The sequence below is a fragment of the Babylonia areolata genome, chromosome 6 (genome assembly GCF_041734735.1).
Source record: "Babylonia areolata isolate BAREFJ2019XMU chromosome 6, ASM4173473v1, whole genome shotgun sequence".
Classification (NCBI taxonomy): domain Eukaryota; kingdom Metazoa; phylum Mollusca; class Gastropoda; order Neogastropoda; family Buccinidae; genus Babylonia; species Babylonia areolata.
In genome coordinates this window covers 11917028-11932595 of record NC_134881.1, presented here as the reverse complement: position 1 = coordinate 11932595, position 15568 = coordinate 11917028, and the positions used below count along the sequence as shown (strand labels likewise).

The following is a 15568-nucleotide window of genomic DNA, read 5'->3' as shown; positions in this document are numbered from 1 at the left end:
TGCATTTTTTTTCCATCACATATGAAAGTACAACCAATACAGTCTCTAACAGCAAATACATGAGCTAAAACAACATTGACACAAGTTACCTCCAAATCCACCTCAATCAAAAGAAATAAAATAATATAAAATTTTGATTTCATCGAATTTAGAAAGAAAAAAAAAATATAAAGAAAGAAAGAAAAGAAAAGTAAAAAAAGAGAGAAGAAGATAGCTTGCAACATAAATATCAAAATTACTGCAATTATTTTAATTTTTTTTTTTTTTTAAACATTAAACTTTTTTTTTGTTAAAGTACCAACAGTTATAATGACCTCATAAAAACAAATCACAGCTTGTTCACACTTCAACTTATGCTACGACTTTCTTCAAACAACTGGACAGCAGCAAGAAAGCAGCATGAAGCATGTGTCTCACCAATATCTTGAGGTCTACACGGTGCATCTGCCCATGGCGACTGAAAAGTGCTGTACAGATTTCTGAAACATACCAAAGGATCCATCACATTAAAAACCCTGACAGAAGACACTCACTCCTGCCTTCATCTACGCTGCACACATGAATCTATTGTCTAATCCAAGAGAACACAATCTGCACCAACAATCAAGATGTAAAGGGGAGGAGAAGTTTTGGGTTTTCGAGCCCATAGCCAGCTCCTACTCAAGAGCTGAGTGTGCAATGGGCTTAAATGGGAAAACTGGGACCACACAGTCGAGTATCATCCACTTCACGGATGTGCCTTTAGGTGCACTGCTCTAATTTCCAGACCAACACTACAAGTGTCTGTAACTCTCAGGCCTGCCTGATGCCAGGGTATCATTACGATAGGAAGCATAGGCTTTGTCACATAGTCCCAACCAAAATGGACCTCCATAGCAACATCCTCCTCCTCCACCACCTTCTTCATCATTAATATGTAATTTAAAAAAAATTTTTTTAAGCTTTATCATTACGACAGGAGGCGTAGACTACAGCCTTGTCAAGTAGTTCCAAACCTAATATGGACCTCCATAGCAGCATCTTTATCCTCCTCCTCCTTTATCACCATCTTCAAAAAATGACCAACACATGTCTATTTACACTGACAACCCTTTTACATACAGATGCTGATTAACACATGTCTAGATTTATACTGACAACCCTTCTACATACAGATGCTGAATAACACATGTCTGTACTTACTACCCTTCTACATACAGATGCTGAATAACACATGCCTGTACTGACTACCCTTCTACATACGGATGCTGACTAACACATATCTGTACTGACTACCCTTCTACATATTGATGCTGACTAACACATGTCTGTACTGACTACCCTTCTACATACGGATGCTGACTAACACATATCTGTACTTACTACCCTTCTACATATTGATGCTGACTAACACATGTTTGTACTGACTACCCTTCTACATTCGGATGCTGACTAACGCATGTCTGTACTGACAACCCTTCTACATACTGATGCTGACTAACACATGTCTATACCGACTACCACAACCCTTCTACATACTGATGCTGACTAACACATGTCTATACTGACTACCACAACCCTTCTACATACGGATGCTGACTAACACATGCCTGTACTGACTACCCTTCTACATACGGATGCTGACTAACACATGCCTGTACTGACTACCCTTCTACATACGGATGCTGACTAACACATGTTTGTACTGACTACCCTTCTACATACAGATGCTGACTAACACATGTTTGTACTTACTACCCTTCTACATACGGATGCTGACTAACACATGTCTGTACTGACTACCCTTCTACATGCAGAAGCTGACTAACACATGTTTGTACTTACTACCCTTCTACATACTGATGCTGACTAACACATGCCTTCTACATACAGATGCTAGCACAACACAGTCTACTCATACTGACCACCCTTCTACATACTGATGGTGACTATCACATGTCTGTATGTACTGACTACCCTTCTACATACTGATGCTAACAAAAGACAGTTTTGTTGTACTGACTACACTTTTACATTAAACAGTAATTTATTGTGCTTTATTTCTTTCCACGGTCTTCAATTTATTTTTGTCCGTTTTCTTAATTCACAAGATGGTGTAAACTATCCTTGAATTGGGAATTCCCACAGGACTTGCAAATCAAGTATCAAAGGTGAAAGACCCAACAGCCTTTTATGACAACAGGGGCAGTGAATTCACATCCACTGTGTCTAGGTTTGGCACAGAAAGGCTGAGCCTAATTCTCTCCTCCTGCTGTTTCATTTAACCTTCCCCCAACCAATGTTACGTACCCATTCACAACTGGATGGGACCAGTTAAAGTCCAATGCCTAACCAATGCTGCAACAGCGTCTCCACAAATCAAGTGTACCAAAACTTAGGAGGATACAACCAAACTTAAAAGCAGAAATCCAGCCAACATACTCAACAACTCACTCTGGTTGATTAAGATTCAGCCCCAACGTTGTCAAGTCGATGCCCGGAGCGAGAGCCACCAGGTTGTGATCACTTTCTGCTGCCCGGATGAAGGTCAGGAGGCCGACGATGCCAAACTGGTCGGTCACCATGCCCTTGGGGATGTTGCTGACTGTGCCTATTGGGTCATTTGTTGACAGTGCTACCTCTTGCACCATCATGCCTCTCACACGTCAGTATCAGGTACGTAAAAACATTTTCTTTCATTGCTGCTTACAGTCCAGCTGACTGCACAAGAGCCAATCTGGACTGCGTAAAATAAAAATTCAAAATGTTTCAAACACAAAATTTTGCAACAAAAAAACGCAAAAAACAAAAACAAACCAACAACCAACCAAAACCAACAAACAACCCCCCAAAATTTGCAAAACAACACAGCTTAAGAAATTATCTTAAGATCCTGAAGGCAAATAAGTCTAGGCTGTGCTTAGGAAGTTAGCCCTTTTTGATGAATTCATCATCCAAAGATTAAAAAAGAAAAAAAAAAAGGGAAAGAAAACAGTATCCAAAATACTTCAAAACACATGATGTCATAAAAGACAATAATACATAAACAATACTGCAGAATAGACAGCTAGTGCCCATCCCAGTGTTTACGATCTCACTACTTACTTAACCAACAGAACATAACAGCACAGATTATACATCACAGCCTGTGGAAAAGAGATAAGTGTCAAAAATTGTTAAAAAGAAAGGACCTGGAAGGCAGAAAAAACAGACATTAGTGATGGAAGAAGAAAAACAAACAAACGAACAAAAAAAAAGACAAAAAAAAAAAAAGATAGCAAACAGAAAAGAGGAAAATTTCCAGCACAAAATTTCCTTAAGGCAGATATGCTATTTACATCGAAGGACTCCCAGCGTTCCATGGAGTAGAACACTGTCCAAGTTCCATGGATAGAAATATGAATGAAGTAAGCCCATACTGGAATTTTCCAACCACAGAAACAAAACCAAGACCAAATTTACTTGTGTGTTCTGTTCTTGAGAGGTAATAACTTTTTAGGATCACCAGCAGATAGTCATCTCTTTCTCTCTCTCTCTCTTTTACCTGGGAAGCTGAGCTTACACTGGTTTGTGGATTAATTTCCTTTCCTTTTTTTTCTGTTCTGTTTGTTAGTTTTTGTCTTGTTCCCTATCTCTGCTAACTCAATGCTGTTATTCTCTCATGTCAACTGTCTGACCAGCACAACAGCCAAATGGTTAAAATGTTGGGCTTTCAGTCCCAGGGTGCTGAGTTTGCTCCTGGTATTTGGCACCTGGTGGACGGGTGCAACAGCCGAGAGGTTAAAGCCTTGGTCTTTCAATCTGAGGGTCCCGGGTTCTAATCTCGGTAACGGTGCCTGGTGGGTAAAGGGTGGAGATTTTTCTGGTCTCCCAGGTCAGAATACGTGCAGATCTGCTTGTGCCTGAACCCCCTTCGTGTGTATGCATAGGCAGAGGATCAAATACGTACGTTAAAGATCCTGTAATCCATGTCAAAATGGATACCCAGAACGCACACCCCGAAGACGGAGTATGGCTGCCAACATGGCGGGGTAAAATGGTCATGCATGTGAATGCCCACTCGTGTACATACAAGTGAACGTGGGAGTTGCAGCCCATGAATAAGAAGAAGAAGAAGAAGGCACCTGGTGGATTATGCCAGCGTTATGCAAAGTGTGGGATTCAGCCAGACACAGGCATTATCTTATGGCTGAAAAGTGGAACGATTACTTTAGTGCTCTGGTTTACATTCAACATCATCATTTGTTACCAATCAAACAAAATTCAACATGGAAGTGAATACAATGTTTCTGAAAACACTCCAATTCCTGGCAATAATTTATACTGCAGACTGTGTCTGGTGACACTTGTTAGCAGTATCACAGAAACCATATTTGTATCAGTATGATTCAGCAACCAGTGTTCAACTTAACCATAGTCATTAGTATTGGTTTTCTAACATTCATGGATTCTCCACCAACACCCAGTGACAAAAGAAACACATTGGACGAAAGTAAGCGTACCATCTGAATGTGTTTGGATTCCTCTCCTGGTCACCTGGCTCCCAGGGACTTTGTCAGAGGTGGTCCTTGAACTGTCCCTGTTGTTTATGGGGTCGAAACCGGTAGGTGTGCTTGTTGGCTGTAAGATTGGATCAAAAGAAAGAAACACTGTCATGGCTGTAAGATTGGATCAAAAGAGAGAAACACTGTCATGGCTGTAAGATTGGATCAAAAGAGAGAAACACTGTCAACTACAATTGCAGGCTGTTCCAATGGATAAATATGATATGGGTCATGGTTAAGTATGTGTTGTTAAAATGATAAATATGCCCATAAACTGTCATTTTGGATAAAAAAAACAAAAAACAACCACCCCCCCCCCACCCCCACCCCCCCAAAAAAAATCCACAACCACCACAACTGCATAACACAATAACAAGGAAATCATGCCCTTGAAATGATTTTGTACATAAAAAAAAAATTACTGTACAAATCATGATTACAGTTTACTGATTTTTTTTATGCACTATTTTTTATATTTTTTATCACTGATACAATTTATGAAATCATGTGATACACAAAAAACAATTTTTTTCTTCAATGCTGATCACAAATGAAATCAAGATTATACATGGTGTACAGCTGACAGATAGAAACCATCAAAAAAATATCATTGATATATTACTGGAAAATAACAAGAACACCTCATCACTCATAATAATGATTGCCTAATCTTCCAGACCCCCCAGTGACGTTATTGCAAGAACTAGATGTATTGTTTTTCAAGTTTTTATGGAATGGGAAACAAAGTAAAATTGGAAAAAAAATGTGTGTGTTATGAGTATGAAAATGGTGGACTGAAAATGTTAAATGTTCATGCCTTTTCGTCTGCTGTTAAAGTTTGCTGGTTAAAACGAATATTCTTTTCAAGTTGTGACAACCTTCGGGAGTTGTCATTTTCAGCTGCCCCAGGACTCGACAAACTTAAATGAATGAATGGTGAATATGTGGACACATTACTCATAAAAAAAGGTAACAAATTTTGGCAAGATGTCCTTAAACATTATAAAAAGATGTATCTTAAATGTCATTCTAATGATGTTCATGATTTTGTTTCAGAATGTATACACTATAATATAAACATACTAAGAGATAGGAGAGTGGTTTATATTAAGCAGTGGGCTGAACATGGTATAAACCATGTGAAAGATTTGTTCAATGATGAAGGTGGTTTTCTTGACTATAGAGAGTTTTCCAGAAAATATCCAAATGTAAGAATGAATCACCTATTATATATTGGTGTCATCAATGCTATAAAAAAATATCAAAATAAACTACAACTTACACTGGCTGCTAGGTATAAGCTACTAGAACCGAAAATTTGGACAGTAATCGCTAAAGGCAAAAATGCTATATATTCAGTTCTTATTTACTCAGATGTTCAACCTGCAGGAATTATCAAATGGAACATAAATCATGAAAATCTAACTTGGAAAAATGTTTTTAAAAAATGCCATCAGTCAACATCTGACACACAGTTGAGATGGTTCCAGTACAGACTTTTGTTACGAATCCTACCAACAGGTAGACATCTTTTTCTGCGTAAAGTAATTGACTCGCCCCTATGTTCTTTCTGTGGCGAAGAAGAAGAAACAATTGTACACCTTTTTTGGAACTGTCATATTACTGGTGTTTTCTGGAGCTCTCTCGAAAGATTAATGAAGAGTACTTGTGAAACTTGTGCAAATATAACATTTTCAGATTTCATCTTGTTTGGGGTTAAAGATGGAGTTGTTACAGATAAAATTCTTGATTTGATACTATTACTCGCTAAATTTCATGTTTATAAGTGCGAATGGAACAACAATAAACCTCACATAACTGCCTTCATTAGACTGCTGAAAAACAAATATTATGTGGAATGCTATTCTAATGTGATGAAAAGCAGAAAAATGCTTTTTGACCAAGAATGGCTTCCTTACAAACCACTTTTTGAATAATTTTCTTTTTCAGAAGTGGAAAGTAGTAAACCTAACAAGCATCTTTCTTTTTTTTATTTCATAAGGCTCTCATTTATATGACTGTCATGGGTTTTTGGAGGCATAGTTATCTCTTCAGAGATTGCTAGACATATTAAAGCGACAGTTGATTTGACAGTTAACACCACACCCTGCCCCTTCTCTCTCTCTTTCTCTCCCTCTATCTCTCACTTTCTCTCAACTTTCCATCTCTCTTTTCCTCTCCAACTGGTATATTCACATTGTTACAAAGTTCTGTATCCAAACTTTTCTCTCTTGCATCAAATATGTGGAATATTATATGTACAAGTTTTTTTTATTTTTTTATTCTCTGAATAATACAGAAGAACTGATTCTCTTCCCTTGCACCACCTCCGCTCTGACAAATAACAGCGACTGACATGTAAAGTGTGCCAGTAAAGAGTTCAAGGATTTTTTTTTTTCACCAACAAAATGTGTGCTCTTATCGAATGCACTTTGCTGACTTTGTATTTGGTGCACTGTTTTGTAAGGCAAAATGTGAAAGACCAGCTTCTTTATTTTGATATATTACCACTTTACGTTTCGTAACTTATATGTAATTTAATGTATTGTGTATGTCAACAGTCAAGTACAGAAATAATCACTCGCAATCAGCAAAATGGAGATTAATACTGACAACACACCAACACCAGAAAAGAGAAAGAAAAAGGAAAATTACTGTTTTTGAAGTAGTTTCTGATGACTGTGCAGGAGGGTCTGGAAAAAACAACATAAAAAAACGATCAACAAACAGATACATTTTTAGCCGTTTCACATTCTACATCCTACCATTCCGTTCCAAGCCATACTGTATTCAAGAAAATAATGATATCATTCTAAACTGATACACAGTTTTACCTGAATGGTTAAAAAAAAAAAAAAAAAAAAGCCTGCAAAAGTACACAGTACTCCATCCTGTACACACTGTGTTCAAATACAGGGAATGAACATAATCATCAGATTTTAGTCTAGCTGTTCCCAACAAAGGGATCTGTATGAGGGAACTGAGTTTCAGTGTTTTCTGACAAGTCCTCTTGACCTCTGTAGCACTACAAGATCTCATTTCAATATAATTCACAATGGCACCCAAACAAAGTGTTCCAGTCATCAAGCTCTGATACAGTCTAGAAAACACACCAAAACAATGCAAAAGTTTTGTCCGGAACAAACGATTTCACAGTAAAATGGTGACCTTGCCTCATGTTGACAGGGAATCGCATAAAGACAAAACAGGATGAATGACAAATCCAATTCACAGATTTATTTGCATCTATGTCTTTGTCTTTTCATTACTTTTAATCATTTATAAAGTGTGCAAGAAGTTACATGAACTTGTTAAAGAAATAAAAACAAGTATTCACACCATTAAAATAAAATAATAAGCCAACATCCTTGTAAACTAACAATCCAACATTTAAAAAAAAGAAAAAGAAAAAAAAAAAGAAAAAGAAAATTGCCCCCCCCCCCCCCCCCCCCCCCAAAAAAAAAAAACAACAACAACAAAACCAAAACCAAACCAACAAACAAACAAAACAACAAAACAAACCAAAAAAAACACACCAAAAAAACCCAAAGAAAGAAAGAAGAGATAAACACAAACAAACAAAAAACTTACTCTGGGACCCAGGCAGAGCAGGAAACTCTTCCTGGGTGATGTTGAATTCGGGGGCTGACTCCTGGGTTGGTTTGCTCACCATACCTACTTTAGAAGAACCTCAACCATCAATTCACTTGTCAGATGTGCAGATTCCATAACATAACATAATCACTACTGGCTCTCTCTCTCTCTCTTTTAATTTTATGCACATACATGTTCCAGCACTCAATCTGTTCAGCTGAATAAATTACAAATCTTTCATGAAATAATATTTCAAATATTTTCTTTGTACCAAGGAGAAGAAATAAACTTAAAGTCATGCACACATACACAAATACATCTGTAACCCCCTTCACCCCCCCACCACCTCCTCCACACACACCACTGTGATTCAGAGAATTTTTAACCACTTGATTCCATGGAAATTTTCTTGACTCAGATTTTAAACAACAATAACAACAGTTAAGAAATGGAACTTTAACAAATTTATCAATTTACTTATAAAGTACATTGTATGAACAATCTTCATGCAAAATTTCAAGGAGATATCTTTGTATTCAAGGAAGTAGTGCACTTCGTTCGGCACACAGCAATGGCAAAAATTGTTAAAATGTTCAGCAAGCAAGGGGTTAAGTTTGTAACCTGGACAAAGCAGGTAAACGATCTTACCACTACCTGGTGAACAAACTGTCATGATTTTACATACTTACGCATACTTCTCACTTACAGAAATAGGCCCATACGCATACAGTTACAGATCTTGATATCATCAAACACATGCTGAAGACACAGAAGAGACTTACCATATGTTCTATTTGCTGGAACAGGATTTGGTGCCACATTTCCCCTTGAACTCAAAGACGGGAAATCTGACAGGTCGAGTGTTGGGTGATCAACTGTGTCACAAAAACAGACCACCCTCAGATTACCCTCACACTCACACTGAAACAGGGAATAAAGACATAAAATGCAAACTGTGAAAAGTAAAACTGACATTAGCTTTACCTTTTTGATTGTATGAATAATGGAGCTGTTGAAACTGAATCCAAAAATGCTGTAAAGGAAGTAAACACATTACAAGCTATGGACACACCTTTTTTCCCTTGAAGTCACTCACAGCAACTACATTTTCTCAAAGACAAGATTCCTGAACATCCAAAGATTGTAATTAAACAAAAATAGCTAAGTGGAAATCAAGCTCAAGAGATTGCAAGTACACAAGTACCAATGCAATGCATGAATGTACTGTCTAATAAATGATCTGCTCCTAAACACACTTCTAAAAACTGCCTCTTCTTCTAAATACTCTCATGTGAGTATTCAATTTCATTATAGTCATTTGTGAGTCATTCATTTTATCATTATTATCTTAAATCATTATCTTGATTATTTCTTTTTACTAAACTCAATCACTCTTATCCCTCAAGAAAAAACTGAACATTAGCTCACATGTGCTTGTTGATCTGCTTGGTCCATAACCACCAAACGTGCTGTAATTTCCCAAAGGACCTTGGCTGTGCAAAAAACACAAAAGCAAAGTAAATCCACAACAGGTCTTGATATGAGCTGCTAAGTATGTGACACTATACAGTGTATCACTCAATATTTTACCCTCTGAGACACTCCTAAAGTTTACTGATTTCTTTTATTTGTTTTTTTTTCCCCTTGTTTTTTCCTTTTTTGATGCTCTGATGTTGTAATTACTGACACTGTGACAGTCATTTTCACAGAAAATTTTGGAAAAATGAAATGTGCTATCCAAGAATCATTACAGTTGGCATCAATGACAGGGAACAAGTCAAGTAACACATATATACCCACACCAACACACCCACAGAAGCAGGCATATATCAGGGCTGAAAAGACCTGAATCAAGAAGAGATGCCTTTATAGGTTCAAAGTGTGATTCCTGTCGTTTTAAAAATACAAGAACGAAACTGAAAATGTAGAAGGTGAGGAGGAAATGGAGAAAGGACTACCAGTATTTATATACTGGCCAATATTAAGTTTGTTGTAAGAGGTGGCACCAAGTGGTAGTCAGAATATAGTTGTCAGGCACAGACAGGGTGCAAACAGAGACACGTTTCTTAAATGTGAACATGCTTGAGTGCTAGGGGTGAGTACATGCGCAATGTAATGAATGCGAGGTGGGAAGGCTACCTAGACTTGACTTGTGAGAACCTAGCCACTCTTGCTGCAAGGTGGAAAAAAACCAAAACACCTTTCTAAAGTGTCTTGCAAGAAACTTGCTTAACTAGTGTGTAAGAAATGCACCTCTGATAAGACACAGGGGTCATATCTGAGTTTAAAAAAAAAAAAAAAAGAGAAAAAAAAAAGAGGAGAGAATAAGGTGTGCCTTGTAAGTTGTGTACGCCAGAAATCATGGTAAAAATCCACTTGTTAGCATGAACAGGGGCTTCAAACTATGAATCAGAATATTCTTTACAATACATTCTGTGCCGTCACCTAACATGACAAACATCCTCACCTGGCAAAACTGGATGCTACAGAAGTTCTTTTATTCAGATTGAGTTGACCTGATTGGTTCTGGTTCCCCAACATATTGCGTGGACCAATTGCCGATATGCTGAAAACCAGAAGACAGCACAACTTTAATGTACTATTAGTGCTTGTTAAAACTATATTATTTTGTATATTTTCAAACTTGACTGGTTACATGAATCATCAGACCCACCCCCCTCTCCCCCTGCTCCCCCCAAAAATTATAATACAGCTGGAAACTCATCACCAGTAAAAAATCTGTTTATTTATTTTTTTTAATCCACTTGTGCTGTAACAATGCTCTCAATGCTCTGCTCTTCTACAACAGATGAAAAATGAGAACAGGTTTTTCTGTGTTGACAACAAGAGTAAAATATTCCCAGCTCTTTGCCAAAAATTTCTACGATAACTCATCAGAGCTGAGCGTCACTCAGCACAAGCTTCAAAGTACAGCTGAAAATGCATGACAGCCAACTCCAAGTCCAAACTAGTCTGCATCCTGTTTTCTCAATTTCACAAGTTACTTCCTTTCAACAGTCTTCGATACTTCATTTGATTTGCATCTGGCAATCTTTCATCAAACTTTAACATTGAAATTTCTTTTTAAATAAAAGGTATCTGGCCCAGTAAGTTTTCATGGATGCTGACAGTGACAAGGAGCTACATGATTCGGATTTTTGATGATTTTCATGAAGAAAAATAACTGAAATAATTCTTACTCTATCTCATATTATCATGCCATGTTTCAGGCCACAAATAAGATCACAGTGGTGCTTTTTGACCCACTCTCACTTTTCTAACCAAATTTCCTGGGCAGCTTCAGGCCAGGAGTGAGGCAGCAGCATTCTGAAGGGGTCAACAAGTATCACAGCTTCTGGGGATTAGCTGAATCGGTCAGTTAGTGACCAAAACACAACCCCCCAAAACAACAACTACAATCAAAAATGCTAGTAGCTGCTGTTTTCAGAAACTGCTGATTCCATAAATATAATAAAAACAAACAAACAAAAAACACCCAGTTTTGTACACAGTGACATAAGGTAACTTGTTCATCTAAACACACAGACCACTCAAAAAATAGTTTTAAGTTTCTAAATAATTTGCATTCAGCACAGAGCAAGTTTCATATTAACCCTCGAAGTGCTGGATATATAATAAAACATACATACGGTACAAAAGAATGTTCCGACTGCTGAATCATGATATGAATATAACTGTAACAATGGAATTATGAGCATTGTGTTCTGTTTGAGACACGCCCATAAAGCCACATGTGCGCACATATACAATACTTTAAGCAATCACCGGCAAAAGCAAAAATAAATGTTTTCTTTTAACTCATGTTGCTTTCAAAAGCAGCAAGAATTCTTTAAATCAAAAGAATTTCCAGTTTTCGAGCTTCATTTGGTCAAGTCCACAATAGATCCATGCCCAACCCACTTTATCACCCCTCCCCACCCCCATCACCCACAAAATTGAACGAGCAAGCAAGCCAGCATGCCCGACTGTCAAAATAAAGCCATTTTCACCAGAATCCCTGTCAGCAAACAAATCATCACCAGTGACAAGGTCACTGTTCCCTGAGCTTTGTCGACTTCAGTGTCACTCACTATTTACAAAAAATAGAGATCTGGACTTGTAAACTCGGTCAAAGTTTGTGCAAACACAAGCAGGGTGGCAGTAACACCAGAACGAGGCAGTTTATGAAGGCTGCCGAGTATAGTCGAACGATTTTGGATCTTATGTAAACAGAGCCACGATTGTGGCCCATCACATTTCACAGGGAAAACCATGATCAAGGCCCATCGCGCTCTCCAGGTTAAACAAACAAAACAACAAACAACCAACCCCCTCCCCCACAAACTGACTTGTTTTTTGGTGCAACTATCTATCCCCCTCCCACCCCCCCTCCCTCCACCACTCCTTCTTCCAGACCTAGGAACAAAAACGGCACCAATACCTGTTTGGAGAATGCTGCTGAGGAGGCTGCTGCAAACCCATGGACGGGAATCCTGGGTTCATGCTTGTTGGCGTTCCCGTGTTCCGGTAATGTCCAGTGCCAATTGGTCTCTGGGTCAGCGCCATGTTTGATGCTGCTGCAGCAAACACTAAAGAATCTTCAGTCTATAAAGGGAACGACTGAAGACATGTAGGAAAGCTATTTACCACACAAGCCTTTCTTTTCTTTAAAAATCTTATATATATATACATTTTACTGACACTGTTCTTAAACACACACACACACACTAACTCACAGGGAAGTTATTTGGACACCCACATTTTCCCTCAAGCATGACCAAAAAAACCAAAAACAAAACAAAAAACCAAAAAAAAAAAAAAACCCAACAAAAAAAACAACAACAACATTACATGACAGCTTTTCTCAGTTGTGGTGTCCATTTGTTTTTTTTCCTTTCAAATTTCATGTAACCTGCATGGTTTTCATTTCTAGTTTTTATCTATGTCTGTACTTATCTATTTATGTCTCAAACTAGCTTCATAAGTTGATTTTCTAAAATTAACAAATAATCATTTAATGCATGTTCTTATCTTTAACAAAAACTACTATTATGTTTACCAGGGGTGTAAAAGCTGCCCGTCGGTCCAAAGCCGGTTAACTGAGATGGTGACTGAGAAGGCATAATCTGGAGGGGAAAAAAAAAGTCATATAGCCCTGCAATTCACAAGATTAATGTCTGAATTTTATGTGTAATATTGAATAGCCAAAGTAAAACACAAGAGTTACTTAACACTCTTATATAACACAGGTTCAACACAGCAATGACAAGATGTACTACCAAGACATCATGAACCTGAACAAAGCATACATTTGAACAGACTATCCAACCAGCAAAAAGCATCCATTCTCTCTCTCTCTTTCTCTCTCTCTCTCTCTCACACACACACTCACACTGTGACATACAGTATTAGACAGACCTAAATAACAATGTGTTAGTAATGCTAAATCTGCTACGACTACAAAAACAAAACAAGCATGACAGTGGCAACTGTGTGGCTCTATCTAATGCGCTACATGGTTTTTCTTTTCTGTCCTTGTTTCTCTCTGTGTGATGCTGGTAAGCCCTGGTGGGAAACTTCAAAATTATACTGTCCTTCTGCATATTCTGGATCTGTCTTTTTTATCTTTGTAACAGAAACGTCCAGAGGCATTTCCTTCATACTGGGCACAGTACATAGCAGTCCGCTTTTTCATACAGGTATACTTAACACAATAACCTGTTTCAAGTTTTACACAAATAATTTTGATATTCCAGATCAGCGCTTTGATTTGTCTCTGCACAAGATTCAGCGCTATATAAATATCATTATTATTATCATCTATTTTTTTGCATTTTCTTTATACAAAGGTATGTTAACACAGCCATGTAGACTTAACTTGTACATTCTGTGTAAACTTGTGTTTAGCAAACTTCACTATGTACAAACGCAATGCCTTATTTTTTTTCATTTCATTTCCTTAAGTTGCTCATAAACATTCAACTGACTGAAACTGTGTTTGTAAGAAAATATCTCATTAATCTCAGACACACATACATGAAATGGCAGTATGACTGAGATATTTTGGAAACTAAGTGCACCAGTGGCGGTATTTGAAAATAAAGTTGATAATAAAGCGATAAAAACACAACAAATCTTACTGTGTCCAAATGCAATGCCTTTTTTTTTTTCATGTTATTTTCTTAAGCAATCAAATGACTCAAACTGTGTTTATGAGAATGTATTTCATTAATTTCAGACACACACACATCATTAAATGAAACAGCATATGACTGGGTTATTCTGGAAACCAAGCAGCACATTATGAGGTATTTAAAAATAAACTGAGCTCTGACTTTTGAGTAACTTGTGCTGTCTTACCGACAAATCTGTCAGTCTTTATGTTGATGAATCCAAAAATTTATCGAAACAAATATTACAAATACATAATATGTGATCAGATACGAAGTTGCTGGACTTTTTTTTCTGAAACTCAGAACATGATTTCTGATGTCAAAACTGTCAATCATGAAGGGATTTTTTATTCAATTTTCCCACCCTGAATTGCTCCTTAACCATCATCAGCAGACAAAGGCATACAACCATTAAAACTAAAATAAATTTAGTCATACTTTGTTCAAATCAGTGGCACAGTTCCAGTAAATGTGCTACATTAATACAGACTGTACTAATTTGAGAGAAAGATTCTGAAGAAACTTACCCCAATGTCTTTATCACCAGTGACACCACGTAGTGAATTCGCATTAAAGAATTGACTGGTTTCATTATCTTCATCTTCTCCAGGAAAACCCTGAAAAACAATCATGACAAAAAACTCTGGAAAACACTCATTATATCATATCAGTTTCAGTTTCTCAAGGAGGCGTCAATGCGTTCAGGCAAATCCACATACTCTACACCATATCTGCTAGGCAGATACCTGAACAGCAACATAACCCAACACGCTTAGTCAGGCCTTGAGTGCATGCGTAAATATCTGAATGCCTATCACAGTGGATTTTTTTTTTCCTTCTTCTTCTTTAACATTTTTTTAATTTATTTATTTATTTTATCAAGATGGATTTCTACTGCAGAATTTTGTCACAGGACAACACTCTCATTGCCATGGGTTCTTTTCAGTGTGCCAAAAGCGTGTTGCATTTGAGACCTCAGATAATCTTATCCCCTTGAGGGAAGGGGGTGGGGGGGGATCAAAAACAATGTAAAATAAAATGCAAAATGTCCAACAAAAATTGCAACTGAAAATGGAAAATGAACCCTTCTGCTGTTGTGCCTTATTCAAAACACTAAATGTGTCAATAAATTTGTATTATGCATCTGAAAAGACCAACAAAAAACAAACCTCACCTGAATATCTTTTAAAACACAGTCACAATCATGAATTTCATCACACGGACATCAATTAAACTTATTTTTCAATATCATCGATGTCACACTGACCTGAGCATTCA

The 15568-nt window shown here is 37.4% G+C and overlaps 1 protein-coding gene across 4 annotated transcripts in view; it reads right to left on the bottom strand.

Annotated features, from left to right (window-relative positions):
• Positions 1–15568, bottom strand: part of LOC143282734 (CCR4-NOT transcription complex subunit 2-like) — a 39973-nt gene that overhangs the window by 15891 nt on the left and 8514 nt on the right. For 2 of the 4 annotated variants that reach the window (XM_076588470.1, XM_076588467.1), the window contains 11 exons: positions 14818–14907; positions 13177–13243; positions 12559–12694; positions 10585–10683; positions 9546–9610; positions 8900–8992; positions 8115–8201; positions 7179–7216; positions 4482–4599; positions 2434–2590; positions 418–479 (listed from right to left, as the gene is read on the bottom strand). In XM_076588470.1, coding sequence (XP_076444585.1) covers positions 418–479; positions 2434–2590; positions 4482–4599; positions 7179–7216; positions 8115–8201; positions 8900–8992; positions 9546–9610; positions 10585–10683; positions 12559–12694; positions 13177–13243; positions 14818–14907 — 1012 coding nt within the window. The remainder of the gene's footprint in view (positions 1–417; positions 480–2433; positions 2591–4481; positions 4600–7178; positions 7217–8114; positions 8202–8899; positions 8993–9545; positions 9611–10584; positions 10684–12558; positions 12695–13176; positions 13244–14817; positions 14908–15568) is intronic. The other 2 variants (XM_076588468.1, XM_076588469.1) reach the window with 2 other exon arrangements.